Source organism: Drosophila subpulchrella, chromosome 3R (assembly GCF_014743375.2).
Source record: "Drosophila subpulchrella strain 33 F10 #4 breed RU33 chromosome 3R, RU_Dsub_v1.1 Primary Assembly, whole genome shotgun sequence".
Classification (NCBI taxonomy): Eukaryota; Metazoa; Arthropoda; class Insecta; order Diptera; family Drosophilidae; genus Drosophila; species Drosophila subpulchrella.
In genome coordinates, this window is record NC_050609.1 from 9,499,597 (window position 1) to 9,514,332 (window position 14,736).

At 39.3% G+C, this 14,736-nt stretch overlaps 1 protein-coding gene and 4 non-coding genes across 9 annotated transcripts; all 5 read right to left on the reverse strand.

Annotated features, from left to right (window-relative positions):
- Nucleotides 1–13: 13 nt before the first annotated feature.
- Nucleotides 14–120, reverse strand: LOC119545856. The gene has a single exon (XR_005219136.1). It is a non-coding gene; the product is annotated as a U6 spliceosomal RNA (small nuclear RNA).
- A 598-nt stretch (nucleotides 121–718) lies between these two features.
- LOC119545858 lies at nucleotides 719–825 on the reverse strand. The gene has a single exon (XR_005219137.1). It is a non-coding gene; the product is annotated as a U6 spliceosomal RNA (small nuclear RNA).
- Nucleotides 826–1,016: 191 nt separating this feature from the next.
- LOC119556098 (extended synaptotagmin-2) lies at nucleotides 1,017–14,467 on the reverse strand. 5 transcript variants are annotated; one of them, XM_037867982.1, is made up of 11 exons: nucleotides 9,071–9,204; nucleotides 8,387–8,478; nucleotides 6,325–6,808; nucleotides 5,407–5,958; nucleotides 5,181–5,351; nucleotides 3,679–3,764; nucleotides 3,386–3,434; nucleotides 3,151–3,327; nucleotides 2,659–3,090; nucleotides 1,609–2,112; nucleotides 1,017–1,332 (listed from the first exon to the last, which is right to left on the reverse strand). In XM_037867982.1, exons 2-11 carry the CDS (start codon nucleotides 8,389–8,391, stop codon nucleotides 1,243–1,245), a joined length of 2,550 nt encoding a protein of 849 aa, XP_037723910.1. In that variant the 5' UTR covers nucleotides 8,392–8,478; nucleotides 9,071–9,204; the 3' UTR covers nucleotides 1,017–1,242. The 5 variants fall into 5 exon arrangements, with proteins under 5 accessions (XP_037723910.1, XP_037723893.1, XP_037723902.1 ...); XM_037867965.1 differs by lacking the exon at nucleotides 3,679–3,764 and adding an exon at nucleotides 4,515–4,612; XM_037867974.1 differs by lacking the exon at nucleotides 3,679–3,764 and adding an exon at nucleotides 4,870–4,955.
- Nucleotides 1,378–1,484, reverse strand: LOC119545859. The gene has a single exon (XR_005219138.1). It is a non-coding gene; the product is annotated as a U6 spliceosomal RNA (small nuclear RNA).
- Nucleotides 2,301–2,372, reverse strand: Trnad-guc. Its single transcript has one exon. It is a non-coding gene; the product is annotated as a tRNA-Asp (tRNA).
- Nucleotides 14,468–14,736: the final 269 nt, after the last annotated feature.

The window sequence follows — 14,736 nt, forward strand, 5'->3', positions numbered from 1 at the left end:
TTTAGGTTGGCAAAAAAATGTGGAACGCTTCACGATTTTGCGTGTCATCCTTGCGCAGGGGCCATGCTAATCTTCTCTGTATCGTTCCAATTTTAGTATATGTTCTGCCGAAGCAAGAACGATTTCGTATTGAAAAAGGCCGTATATATACGAGCTGCATTCAGAAAAAGCAGTTGGGAATTATAAAAAGTACGTGAATCCTGGCGACCTCTAGCGGTGGTGTTTTATGATGTTCCCAATTTAAACGAGTGGCGCTATTTTATGTAGAACTAATGTAATGTAAAATAAATACCCTGCAGTTCCACAATTCAGCACTGGCACAAAATCATCTCACAGTCGACTGTAGTGATTCAGTGCTTAAAAAGCGATGAATGGTACTACAGCGTAGAAAACGCGTTTTAAAAGACAAAAGTAACTTCATAAAAATATATATTTTTAGCAAAGTTCAATATTATTCAGGGACTGTAAATAATGATTATTGATCTGTTTCTTGAATCAAAAAATCACCAACATAGGATCTACATTGGCGAAAACGGAAAATACCATGGTGATTGTCTTTGGTTTGCCTATTCATTTTCATCATAATATTATTATTATCATTTACAAAAAAACAAGTATTATCTGTATTGCTTTTAAAAAATACGATTTTTCATATAACTTCATTGTAGGAAAATGAATATCCTCCTCTTGTATTAATATTGAGTGTTTAATGAACAAAAAAAATGTGGAACGCTTCACGATTTTGCGTGTCATCCTTGCGCAGGGGCCATGCTAATCTTCTCTGTATCGTTCCAATTTTAGTATATGTTCTGCCGAAGCAAGAACGAGGTTCAAGTGAGTTTCTTCCCTATTTATATTGCATCCTTGCAGAACAAGCACTTGGGAATTGTAGGGATGTGCAGGATGTTCGGGGTGGCTTGATCTTAGGGGTTACTTTTGAATACCTGCCCTAAGCATCATTTTCTCAAATTGTTGATTGGCTGCACAACATGGAAAACAATAAGTGAAAGTCTTTCTTTCTTTGTTGAAAACACAGTTCGTTTTATTTGACTACAATAAATTGATAGTTTTAAATATAGAGGCACGACTAAGAGAGTTTTGTTTCATTTTGGTTAGGGACCAAATAAAGTATACACATAACAAATACAAAAGGCTTTAAGTGCGATTGGTAAAAAAGTGTTAGGTTGTTCTTGAGTTGATTGTGCTGTAATGAGACTCCGCATTCGCATGACTCCGGTTTCACTACTCGTGCCGTATTTCAGGCTGCAAGTCGAACCAAGTACTCAAGCCAGCTGGTGTTGTAATCTCGGCATCGTCCAGAGGTATTTTCAGCTGAAAGTATGTGACATAAAAAGAGTGTTAGTGTTTAGGGAGCAAAAAAATGTGGAACGCTTCACGATTTTGCGTGTCATCCTTGCGCAGGGGCCATGCTAATCTTCTCTGTATCGTTCCAATTTTAGTATATGTTCTGCCGAAGCAAGAACGAAGTTCAAGGGAGTTTCTTCCCTATTTATACTGCTTCCGTGCAGTAAAAGCACTTGGGAATTATAAGGATGTGCAGGACGTTCGGGGGTGGCTTAATCTTAGGGGTTGCTTTCGAGTACCTACCATGCCTATGATGGGACTGCCGCCGGATAAAAATCCCTTTTGTGTGCACACCGTCACCTCGAGCTCCGTCTGCCTGAGTTCGGCAATGGAAATCAGGTACTCAAAGGATGCATCGTAAACAGGGTTGCAATTGTCCTTAATCACACCCGTCTTTCGCTTGGACTCCTTGCTTCGACCAGGCAGCAGATATAGCTTCACATACGGATCGGGTATGTTGCTGGGATCACGTAGCGGTATCTTCTGGATCTTGTGAATGGTCACGTCCAGCTTCTGACGCTGGGCACTGTACCGGATCGACAACTGCATCCGCCCAAGTCCGTGTTCACCAGGCGATGAGGTGGAGTCCGGGAAGCGATGGGTCAGCACGGATGCGGCCAGCTCGCTAATGGGCTTCTCGCTGGAGGTGGAGGCCGACATGGCCGGGGAGATTTTCGTAGCCACTGCAGGATCCTCCTCACTGATGGGCGACTCGGTGGACAAACGCTTGCTGGATGTCTGAGATTCCTAAAGGCAATGGAAAATGAAAACTTGTAACAACATTTGCCTAGAGTAACATATAACGCCCTATAAAATCAGTATATAATCTTAATAGATATAAGTGAAACTTATAAATAAGAAATATTATGTTCATTACAAAATTTAAAAACGAAAAAAAAAGATTTGCTGATGAAAAAAAAAAAGAATCACCGATTCTCCCCGACGGGGAATTGAACCCCGGTCTCCCGCGTGACAGGCGGGGATACTAACCACTATACTATCGAGGACGTTGAACTAAGTCAGGCAAACATTCTTGATTAAAATAGACCTTGACAAAAAACTATTTTTCATGAGAGTACAGATAAGTGGGGTATAATATGAGGAAAGCCTTTAATCAAAGCTCCTAAGTATAAATTAAATTTGAGTTTTCCCTTATAGGCACCTATTTTGAAATCTCAAGAATCTATTAGTGATGCTTAAGTAAGTATAGAAAATTATTATCACCAAAATTTTTATAATTGGTTTTAGCTTTGAATGCTATATAAATTCAGTAAATAATACTAATTAGCCCACCTTAAATGCTGGAGGTGCCACTACAGCCACATCTGGTGTTTTCACAGAACTGCTGCGAGTGAGGGCCGCCACCTGTTCCAAGGCATCCGATTCCTTGTCGATTTCACCAGGCTTAAGGATACGGAGTGAAAGCGACATATAGAGCTTCGATTCCGGACCAGATTTCTGAAGTTGGAAAGGCTGCTGGATAACCTCCATGTTGAATTGCTTGAGCAGAGTGCTGAGGGTGTAGGTGTATTGGCCGATGTCGTTTCCGGTCTTCTGGTCGTAGATCTTGATGTTCAGACTCTCGTTGTCGGGATTGCTGACCAGGAAGGTGAAGCCCTGCTCCCAAACTGGGGAATCATCCCGCATTATCATGGCCGTCTGCTGTTTTTGTTTGTTGACACTGCAAACCAGGTAGGGATCTGGTTTGGAGCTGGATCGAGCTTGCTGGGAGTGGAGATTTGTCAATTTATGATCAATTATATAATTAATTTTTAATAAACCCACCTTCAAATGCCTGGCGGAATCGATGAAAACACTGAGAACCGCCGAGCTCATGGAGGTCACGCGTAGGAGCTGAGTTTCCAGTAAGATCTGCTGGAGATCATTGGGATCGGCAGTGAGTTTGTACCATTGCAGGCGGACATGAAGCAGTCCATGCTTGGCATCTTCCAGGGTGAGCCACTGTGGAATAAATTCTTTAAATTAGATGATAATAATTGATATAACTCGATTTACTTACACTATCAACAACGCCCTTCTTGATGACGCTGGCAATATCGATGCTGGCTCTGTTTTGGGAGGTTAAAATATAAAATTAGTTCATGGTAAAGTTGATTTTAAATCAAGGAAAATAAAACCATGGTTACATTGTTAGCGGGGGACCTTCTTAAAATCAAGCCTTTTCATGGTATCTATTTCTGAGTTCTTAATTGGGGTGGTGGCAGTTCTTGGGGCTTAACTGTGTCCGATTTTTTTTTGTGGGGGCGTGTTCGTTCGTGTTCAATCAATCAATCAAATAGATGGTTGCCTAACCTGCCGAGCGACTCGTCATCACTAGTGCGGTCCCAGTCAAAAAGTCTGAGCACGAGTATGGCATGCTGCGAGACCTCGACCACAGCCTGCTCCATTCATATTCATCGTTCGAACCAAAAGCAGGGTAAAAGACATTTTCGCATTATTAATGGTTAGTTGCTGCGCAAAATCTACAAAAACTACGGTCTCGTTAGGGGTGTTTTTTATTTACAGGGTCTGATCTAACTACGAAAATTGTCATCGACATGCTGGTGGTTCTGGTTTCAGTGTGTTGTGTCTGTGGTTTAAAGTGCTCCAGCTTCTGCTTGTGGCTCAAAAACAGGTGTCAAAGGGCATGCAAATTAGGTCTCTTGGGTTAAGTAGTGGCAGCTTATGTCGGTTTTGCGAAAGTGGTGAGAAATTCTTAGGAACTATAAGTATTTGACCAATAAATAACAATAATACTATCTAAAATTACAAAAATATATTCAAAGTAAAGTAATTTGAAAATACTATTCAATAATATATGTATAAATTGGATATCTATGATTAATAGTTTTATAAAAATACCCTATATGGTGTTAAATATTTTGTGAATAGTGTAAAGTTCTAGTACATTTCAAGAAATTATTAAGCTATGCTACGGTATTTTAAATGATACACAAATGAAATTGAATTTGTTTTCAGTTTGAACAAAATTATTTAGGTCAGAAATCCGGATTTCTCATCACTTTGCTGTGTTTTTTCAGTGCTTGTTAGTAAACGTATTCAGAAGGTAAATAAAAATCAAGAAACACGAAGAACTAAGAGAGAACAAACAAACGGATTGTGAATGCAATTTCATGCGGCAATACAACCTGCCCAATACATCATCGCTCTGTACACCTGGCATTGTCTGATCATAGTCCCACAAAGAAAACCCAATATAGTGGCCTATGGTAGTGAAAATACACGCCTAGAAAAACAAATGTGTGAGTGTTTTGGGGTGGTAGAGTAGAGTAGAGAAGAGAAAAGAGTATTTAATCCATAGAGCAGGGCGAAACGAAACATAAAAAAACCGAGCCTGTCAACTTTCAGTTTCGGCAGCATCATGCAAAAAGGGCTCTCAATTCAATCGGCAAACACATTACTCACTGGTATTCAAAGGGGGGTGCAGTTTCAGTGGGGTTTTGTGTGCTAACTCAAAAAAAGTTAAATGAAAACATTGCTTACCTGCCAAGGTTTTCGTCTTTCTTGGATTCATCCGAGTCCTTCAATTGAATCTCGACAAATTGACCCATTTCAATAAAAACAGTTGCCTGCGTTCAGGCGCCAAACAAAGTAATCGAGTGATAAAAGAATGATAAAATCAAAATGGAAATAACAGAAGGGCAAAACAACGAACTATGCAAGAAATCGGTGGTCTTGTGTTGGGTATTGTATCATGCAGCAATCGATCAACAACATCAGCAGACTACAAAAAGCAACGCAACAAGCTCAGAGGATCTCGGGATCCCCAAGGGAATATCTCACGGAATACGTACCTCACACCAATAGTCCCACTTGGGATTCACATTATTGTCTATAATCTGGGTCTTGAATTCCTGGGCACCCACATTTATGATGGCATAGGGGTCGGACTTGCCCTTGCCCAGCACACTGATGTCCTTCTTCATCAGGTCCTTGGCCTCAACCACATGAATGCGCAGGATGCCCTGAAAAGGTATTATATTATATATATAACTAATTCCCATTGCTATTATAAGCCACCTCTGGTTCGGGCATCTTAAGAGCCACCGCCGACACCTCTTCGCTCAACGAAATTGGCAATTTATTGGGTAAGACCATCACATTGCCAATCTGCTCCACAATGATCCTTCTCAGCAAATCACTCAGACCCGGCATATCCATGAAATCGATCACTCCAACCAAATTGAAATCGATATTCGGATTGTTCAGGAAGAAGATCTGAAGACCGCCCACCAGGGGCATCGATCGGATCAGGGGCTTCATCACCACTCGAACCCAACCATGGATCTGGAAGTCCTTGATACCACCCTTCATACCACCCAAATAGAAATTGATGTCGCAGTCGCTGGCATAAAACAGATCCAGATCCATGATGATCTCATTACGATCCACGTTCTTATCGTAGATCTTAACACCCCCAATGCGAGGTGGTATCGTGCCCAGGATAATGCGATCGAAACGGAATCCGTTCATCTTATAGTTGGCCAGTGCTAATGCCACATTGGGCTCGATGGTTTCCTTCACCAAAGTGCGAGCAAAGTGATTGGCATTGGGCCACACTTGCTTGAGTATCTGAAAATAAAAGAAAACATGGTATTATATAGTAAATAGTCATTAAATATTTGCAAGTTAAAGTATTAATAGAAAATATAATATATATAACAATTGGGAAGGAAAAAAAATCCCATACAGAGTGAGGCTGATGCATTTTGTTATGAAATGTTCTTAGGTTTTTATAATACAATTTTACTTATCAAAGAAGAAAATATTTTAGATAAGAAACTTAGTTGAAAGGAAATACATTTTGAAGTCATGCATAGTATTTCTGGAAAGTCCCATGTTGGATTAAAATTAAATTTTTACTTAAATCTTATGATTTAACTATTATACTTCAGTTATTAAAAGTACTCAGTTGTTATTCATAATAAGTTTTGTTACCTTATTCAGCCACTCGCAACGCTCCACGTCAGGAAAGTAGACCCATGCGGGCAGCTCATCGATTCTGGCCAGGATCACATCCTTTTCGGAAGCAAGGGCCGAGGCCTTGGCAATGTCCCGCTTCTTCTCCGAGGTCTTGGCCAACTGATCCCGAGCCACCGAGAGGATAACCGGAGCTATCAGCCAGGCCACCGACCAGCCCATGTAGCCCACCAGATAGATGGAGCCCACAATGGCCACCTTCTTGCCCAGCGTGTAGAAGACGGAGAAAATGCTGTTGTCATCGACGGCGGATTTGGTGGTTGCCACGGCTGTATTTCCGTTTCCCGTCTGAGTGGGTGTGCCATTGCCGGTGGGCGTGGCAGGCGCCACCACTGGGGTTTCACTCATTTTTTTGGCCTCCACCAGGGGCACAAAGGGTTCGGTCTCCGTGGGATCGGGTGGGTTGGTGAACTCCGCCAGGGGCACCGACGAGGTGTTATCGCTAAAAAATGGTGAGTATACGGATAAGCATCTTTACCAGATATTTCCGATTGTAAAGCTCTCGACAGCTGACTCATTAGCGTTTGCCGGCTAAGATGCCGACGTCGAACTCAATGCTCATGATAATGATGATGTCATACTAGTATATTGTGCTATTAGCTAGAAATGTGATCTTGGAATGCCTCGCTGGCTCTCTACACTCCATATACTCTCTGTAAATTATAGAACACAAAACGCTTACAAACACCTTGTTTGTTTACGTAGCTTAATTTTTCATTTCTTTAATAGAGTCTCGCATTGCTCATACGGCATGTGGGCGGGGTAAATTGACACAATTTTACGAGTTTTCTGTTGCTGCTCACCACCCACCGAGTTACCTGTTGAGTGGATACACAAAATAGCTTTCGTTTCCCTCAAGGGTAGCTCAACTTTTCTGTGAAGTTGGTGATGAAACAAAGAAAGCATAAGGGTATCGAATAACCTGTTTTACTTTGTGAAAGTAAACTTTTGTTGCTTAATTCTTTCAAAGAATAGCCAGCCATCCTTTATTTATTTTAATTTTGAATGCATAAAATTAAATAAATGTAAAAAGATTTAATAGTCAGCCATTAAAACTTGAAATGTCTTATGATACCATGCTTTCCACAAACTTTTGAAGCCACTAATTTAATTTATCTACTTTCATAATGTATTTTCCAAAACTTTGCTAAGTTTTCAAAGTGTATTTTTCATTTCCATCAAACTTTTCTTTTATTCCAACGTCTCTTTTAATTATTCAACGCTTAGCAGCTGTTGACTTTATTCAAATTTCCCAGAATACTTTTTCATTGTTTACCTTTCTTACTTTTTTTACGCGGTGGCTTTGGGGACTCATTATAATATAGCCATAATATTCTTTCTGCAGCACATACAAATTTTATGTGGTAACCTTGACTCGGATAATCGGACAAAACCAAAGTTTTCAAGAGATTTACAACCTCAGCATTCAACGCTTTTTTACGCTTTGTTTGCTGTTAACAACAAAGGAGCCCTGAAATTTTCACTAAGCTGAGTTCTTCGAGTGGCAAAATGGGGGGTTTTCCATTTCCACGCCGACAAGGAGGGTTTCCCTCTCCGGTTACGAGCTTTGCTAATTCAACTTTAACTGCTGGGGAATTGTTACATTCTGTTTCGGTTCTGAGCTGCTGGGCACCTGTTGAATTGCCAACCAACCTCATGCCCCAAAAAAGGCACCCAAAATATATACCATCTATAGTATAGCTTGTGAGAGTGAGAGGAAGCCCCGAATTCGAGAGAGGGTCTTAATTCTAGACGGGCTGCCAAAGCTTGTCTGCCTTCAAAATGATGGGGAGACTACTTCCCATTGCCAAGAACTTGAACTGAGCTCGTTTTTTTATGTTTGTTTTGCTCAAACTTAAATTTTTTTTGCTGTTCAGGTTCCTTGGCGATGACGTAGTCTCGATATGTGGCTGTTAATGTGGTTACTTTATATGTGCGGAATACTCGAGTGACTTTTGTCGTTTGTCTCGTGTAATATGCTTAAATAAATGATAAATAAACAATTTAATAGTTGCTTCACCTCATCGTTTGGGTTCTGGTGTCACTTGTGTTCTGTGTATGCAGAGTGTGGATTATTTATGCTTTTCGAGGCTCGGTGAAATTTATGTGCATCTGAAATAAAGAGTCGGTGCTCAATTATATCTGCAGGCATCAAGATGGTTTCGTTCCATGAATAAATTAAGAAGGATTTGTGGGTCACATTCAGGTGTTTTTTATGACATTCTGTTTGTTTTTAATTGAAATGTTTTATATTTTACATCTGCCTTTTCGGACTTATACTTGTCTATTATTGTTTTATATTTTATATCTGCCTTTTCGGACTTTTACTTTTCTATAAATAGATAACATTTTCTCTTTGCATTTGTTCATTGGCTTTTATAAGATAAACATTTTATGAAAATATTTGTAGCCTTTGTAATTATTTGAAAATTATGCATTTGTTTGTACGTATTTAGATAGCCCGTCGTAGCTGAAATTCCTTTCATTTAATATTCACACACAAAAACCACATCGAACGGAAAGCCAACTAAATACGTATTTGCATATATATCGAGGGGCGAATATAGCTCTGGGCGCCGAGAATGTTTTCTGTATATTTTTATCAAGTTCTATTTTCCGCCAGTAAACAAATGGTATTTTTTAAAAATCACAACCGGATTTCGATTACATACAAAACCAGGCATAATAAACAGATTATACGCACCGAGAGCACGGAAAAAATTCTTTATAGACCTGATTACTTCACTTGGATTGCGTTTTTTTCGAATTCCTGTACCAAACCGAGCGAATTCAGCGACTTTTCATTGTGAGCGGCGTTTCGGAACTAAATTGAATTGAATTCAATTCGCGGAGCATCAGCCACTAGAAGAAGTCTCGCGAGTCGGGGGCTTTGAGTTAAAGCTCCCCGATTTGAGTGGAAGCTATAGTGGCGCAGCAGCCATGGGAAGCAGCAGCACTGCGGGATTCTTGGCGCCATGGTCTCCCATCAGAGTCTCCTGGACGGGGCACTACCCAGCAAGGTTGCGCTCCCGAAAGGGACTCCCTTGTTCGACAATTAATTTGAATATTAATGAAGAACTAAAGCCCACACCCGGTGTGAGGATATCATTTGCTTTTGTTCAGACCCAGGCTAGCGAAACTTTAGCCGCAGGTACTTTTTGACTGACAACTAGAATAATAAAGTGGGGACTTATAAGTTATACAAAAGGATTGTTAAAAGTTGTTTAACTTAAATCTTGCATGTGAAAATAGCTTGACAATATAGTTTTTAAAAATATCTTTTGATTTACAAGTTTTGAAACATATAATATGATACGTTATGAAATAATAATTTTTAAATATTAATGTTTAAACATTTTCTGAGTAAATTTTTTTGGTATTCCAATAAAATGTTATAATATAACATACTACGATATAGTTTAACATAGTTCCCATACATACATATGTATATCATGGTCAGGGAATACATTTTCAAATGTCCTCAACAGTCTTATAAAAAGATCTGTTGTACAATTTTGTCCCTTAGAAATTTGTTGACCAGTGTAATTTAACTGATTGTCCTTGGTTTTTGGACCAAGTATAACATATTTTATAGATACCATATATAATGGTCAGTTAATTAAATTTAAAATACTTATATTAAAACTGATTTTTAGAGTTCAAAATAACCGAATTAGATAGAATTCGTATATGTTTTTGTACATTTTTGCATCCCCTAGAACTTGTTGGCCAGTGTAATTGGACTGATTGTCCTTGGTCCTGGGTCAAGTTGTAATTGTTGCTGTTAGCCTCCTGCTTTTTCAGGCTGACTCACTTGCAAACGAGATACAATCTAGGCTGCGTTGGGTAATTAGCGAAACAGTTTGGGAGCCACAGCCGGATGACGCACACGGGCGTAATAAACCCTGCGAAGTGTGCAGCCATGAATAAGGATTAAGCGGCGTTTTTTCAAGCTCTGTTTGTTTGCTTGCTGGCTAACTGGCTTGTTGCTCGATCTCGCTCTGTTTTTCATAAATACCAAATGGCTGCGGAACACATGGCGTATGTGTAATAATCATGGCATATGCATTTTTAATGCTTCGATGTGAAATCGAAAGGTAAACCAAGTGAAAGAGGAAAGGCGGCGGCGGAAGTGCACCACCACGAAAAAGCGCAAATCAAAAGCAAACAAAGTCTGTCCTGGAAAGAAGGACGTACTTGAACATGGCCTTCAACACTCACGCACACACATTCGCAGACAAACACCCACCCACCCACTCACTCACACGCTCGCACGCACACCAGTGCACACATTGTCTGGCTGCAGGACATGCAGGAGAGCAGAAGAACTCCGCTGAAGGACGAAGGACGAAGCTGGCAGGCAAATGGAGCCAGCGGATGTCGGATGTGGATGTGGATGTATGTAGATGTCCCCGTGTCACATCCACTCACGGAGAAAATTTATCCGCGAAATACTGCCAATTTCCTCTGACTAAAATAGCACCTTCCTCTGCTTAGGGGATCTAATAATAACTTATTGATGTTTTATAGGACACAAAATTATTAATTCCATCTCAACAAATAACTTAAGAACAGAAAATGCTCTTTAATAATTATACTTTCTTTAAGTTCCTTCTTTCCGTTGCCATATTATACTGATTTACGTTATATAAAAATATCATATTGATGTCTTATAAAGAATATTATTCATACCTTCAATACAATTTATTTATTATTTATTTAATTATGGTAATCAGGTTGGGATCACCAAAAGTAGGTTCCTGTTTCCTATATAATAATATTCTTATTTAGGGCAAGTACAAATTGAGTTGAAGATTATTTGTACAATTTTTAACAAGTATTTAAAACCACTTAGCTATAACTCTTTCTTTCTGTGTAGATGGTAATCAAGTTGGGATCAGCGGAAGTAAGTTCCTCCTTTCCGGTGAAACAAACGTACTCACATACGTATTCTCGATTAATGACACAATAAAGCCTCAGGGAAATTCCGACAATTTTCCCAGGCACATCCTGCATCCTTTTGAGTTAAGAAACATTCATATGCACGTGCCCTCGTTTAATTGCCTCTTAAATATTTTATACTGCCTGCTTTGATTTCCCTCAAATTCATGTAGGTTCCTTTGAGGTTTTTCAACTTTGAACTCACCAGGGGCGAAGGGGGCGTGGCAGACGTTTGGGCGGTCTGGTAATAAAACTTTCCCACCCATCAACGTGCCATAAAACTTAATTCAGAACTAAACTGTGACAATTCCCGGTCGGTAATCGAGGTCACACGATGACGGCGCCTTGACTTTATTGAACGAACAATGTAAACAAATTGGAATATTGGGAATATATTTTTTTACTGTTTAGCTTTCGTGTAGCATCGCTGGCGATTGCAAGAAAATTGCGTCACATCACCTTTGATTTATGGTGCGGCTCCAGTCGAGCAAAACGATGGAAACCAGGGAGACCTGGCCCAACTGAAGGTAACTTTGATGTGTAGCAGGTCAGGCATTCAGACACGCGAAGAAATATTTTACAACATATTTAATTTAATTCAGTAATTCAAGGTAAATGTTTAAGGATAAGACATCAGTAAGTTAAAAGCATATTTGTTTATATCTAAAATAATGGCTTTGATTTTTTCAAACGCTCACTGATAAATATAGTTCTCTTAGTTCAATCTATTGTTTATATATATTACTTTCATTCCTAGCAATATTTAGATTTGTTTAGATCTACTTCATCTTGTTTTTATCTGTGCATCGGAAGCAAAATTGATTGCAGGCCAATGTCTAAGATACATTGAAGCAAACATTAAATGAGGTCAGAATTGAATTAGAGCCAAGGGGTGATGGTGATTGGAGCTTCCGCAGCTGGAAATTCAATCAGAAACACTCAATTTAGACCCGCTTTAATATATGTAGCTTCTTTTTATGCAGTACTTTTAAGCGATTTTTCCGTAAAACATTCTAATCACTCGTGTGGAACGAAGGTGAGCACGTTTTAGCCATTCCAGTGTTAAGGTAAATTTCTTCACAAAGCCAAATGTTTGGGACCTTCCTGAAGGCCTTAAAGCATGCCTTTGCCCGGCATGTCAAACTTTCCTTTTGACTACGTTTGGTTAGCCAAAAAAAACCTTTAGCCAAGTTGTTATATGCAGATGATGTTAACGTAAAACGGCCTCGGGGATACATATACGAAATAACCGACATGGGAGTCGGGCAAATGAAAGTCTCTCCCATTAAATTATCCTCCATTCAAGGCATTTTGTTTACCGACACATGTGTTTCTGCCCGTAATCCCAATTATTGGGCTTTAATATTGGTCGAAACCAAGGCTGACATCAACACCACTGACCACAACTGGGTATCTAAGTATCTGAGTACAATGGTAATGCCATTGCCTTATGAATTATACACAACTTTGTTTCTATTTTTTGTCGACTGGTTATTGCCCCGAAATGCCGACAGTCCCCGACTCTAATGCCAATCTGGGGAACACGCACGGAAACCGTTGATTGCGGCAATAAAAAGCAAAACAACGGAAGCCTAAAAAGGCAGCCGATTATTAATGAGGCTTGGGGGGGTCAAAGGATACATTGTCAAGGATTCTTTGAGGAAAAACTGGCTATGGGAAACTAGTTTTGAAAATACAACTTCCGTTGTAGGACTTGCAAATCATGGCTCATAAAATTAAGCCATCGTAGACCTGGTAGGGTTATAAATTAATTAAGAAATGGTAAAATGGTATAGACCTATGTAGTTTTTAACAAACCAGATAAAGAAACATCTTTTAAAACCACGTTTATAATATATTATACAAATTTAAAAGGTAGATTTAGGTAATCTTATTTTAGCTAACAACTGGTGAAAACAAATTTCTTATCATAAAGTTAACTAGAAATCATTAGAATAAAATTGCAGCGCCATTATTGCAGAACTATTCCTTTAAGTTAAGAACTTTCCTGCGGGTGACAGAATAAAACCGCAATTTTAGTTCAAACATGCAGTGTTAATACACATTTCTAATTAAAATATTTGTTTAATTATACGGGCAGGATAATGGTGAGGTAGTTGAGGATTAAACACGCCAGCCCCGTTCCCCAGAGTATATAAAACGTTCCACTTTGGGGCAGCAACTTAACCTAAACGCAAGTCCCAAACTTTTTCCCTCGCCTCACTCGTCACCAGCTGCAAGGATATCTTTATCCGTGTGCGTGTTTGTTTGTGTTTGTGAGGGGCTAACCACAACCACAGGACCAAGAGACGCCTTAATGTGTCCACATTTTAATTACCCTTGATGTCGAGTGCGAAAGGCTGCAACCGAAAAATAAAGGATAAACAGCAAAAACAACGGAGGAGCGAAAAAAAAATGTGGAAGGCTTCATGGAAACGCGCTGGCTTTCATAAATATTTCAAATGCCCACCAAAGTCAACCCCTTCTTCTCTGACAGCTTTTCTGTCACTTGACACAGCGTTTTATACTGTTTTTTTGAATTTCTTGCAAGTTTTCCCGGGAAAACGCGGCGTATGTGTAATTTACATGCTCCAAGTTGAATGAAACCGATGGGCGAGTCTCTAGAGTCGCGATAAGAGCCAAACCTTTTCGCAGGTGGACTTGGGGAAGTCGCCACTTAAGACTTTTGCATTTTTAATGCCACACGCAAAAAAAGGTGTTGTTTGAAAACTTTAATGGAGACATACAAAGTAACACCTTTTTCTTAAGGAAGAAATTTGTATTTCTTATTCTTTGATCGAAATAAGCACAAAATCATTGATTTTCACATTTATTCTTATTTAATTTATTTAATTTAATTTATTGAATTCTTAATAGTTTCTTTATGGAAGGGCTTATAAATTAAATAGTCAATTTTTATTGCATTTTGCATTTATTTATATTTCATTCACTTATTTGTAATAGTTTATTTATATGGAAGGGCCTATACATTAGATTGCCTTTTTAGTAATGTACTGAAGACTTTCATTTCCATCTTGGCTTAACAATTATTCACTTGTTAAACAACCATTAAAAGCAACTCAAAATGTTTTCGTTTTTTTTTTAAGGCTTAGCCTTTGTCCAGTTTGAGAGTCACTTGCCTTTTTTTTGCAAACGATGTCAATGGGTTACCAAAAATAAAATTCAATTGTTCGGCCTGTTTGTAGTTCCGTTTGCTTCCTTTTATTGCGTTTTTTTGGCCCGGCACTTAAGTCGCTGTATTGATTCGGAAAAGTCGCGCGCGAATTTCCTTCGCAGCACTTTGGAAAAACCTGCGCTCGAGTTTTCACATTATCCGTGTTAGGTGTCCCGTTGTACGTGAGTCGAACAACTGAAAGTGCGGTAACTGAAAGCGAAACTCTATTGCCTTTGCAATATCGCTCATACGCA

Bases quoted from the DNA above. Each gene is read 5' to 3' on its own strand.
- LOC119556098 (XM_037867965.1), bottom strand. The intron at 3,328-3,385 runs GTAAGTAAATCG...TTTATTCCACAG, and splicing joins AGAAGGGCGTTGTTGATAGT to TGGCTCACCCTGGAAGATGC. The intron at 3,091-3,150 runs GTGGGTTTATTA...CTCCACTCCCAG, and splicing joins ATTCCGCCAGGCATTTGAAG to CAAGCTCGATCCAGCTCCAA.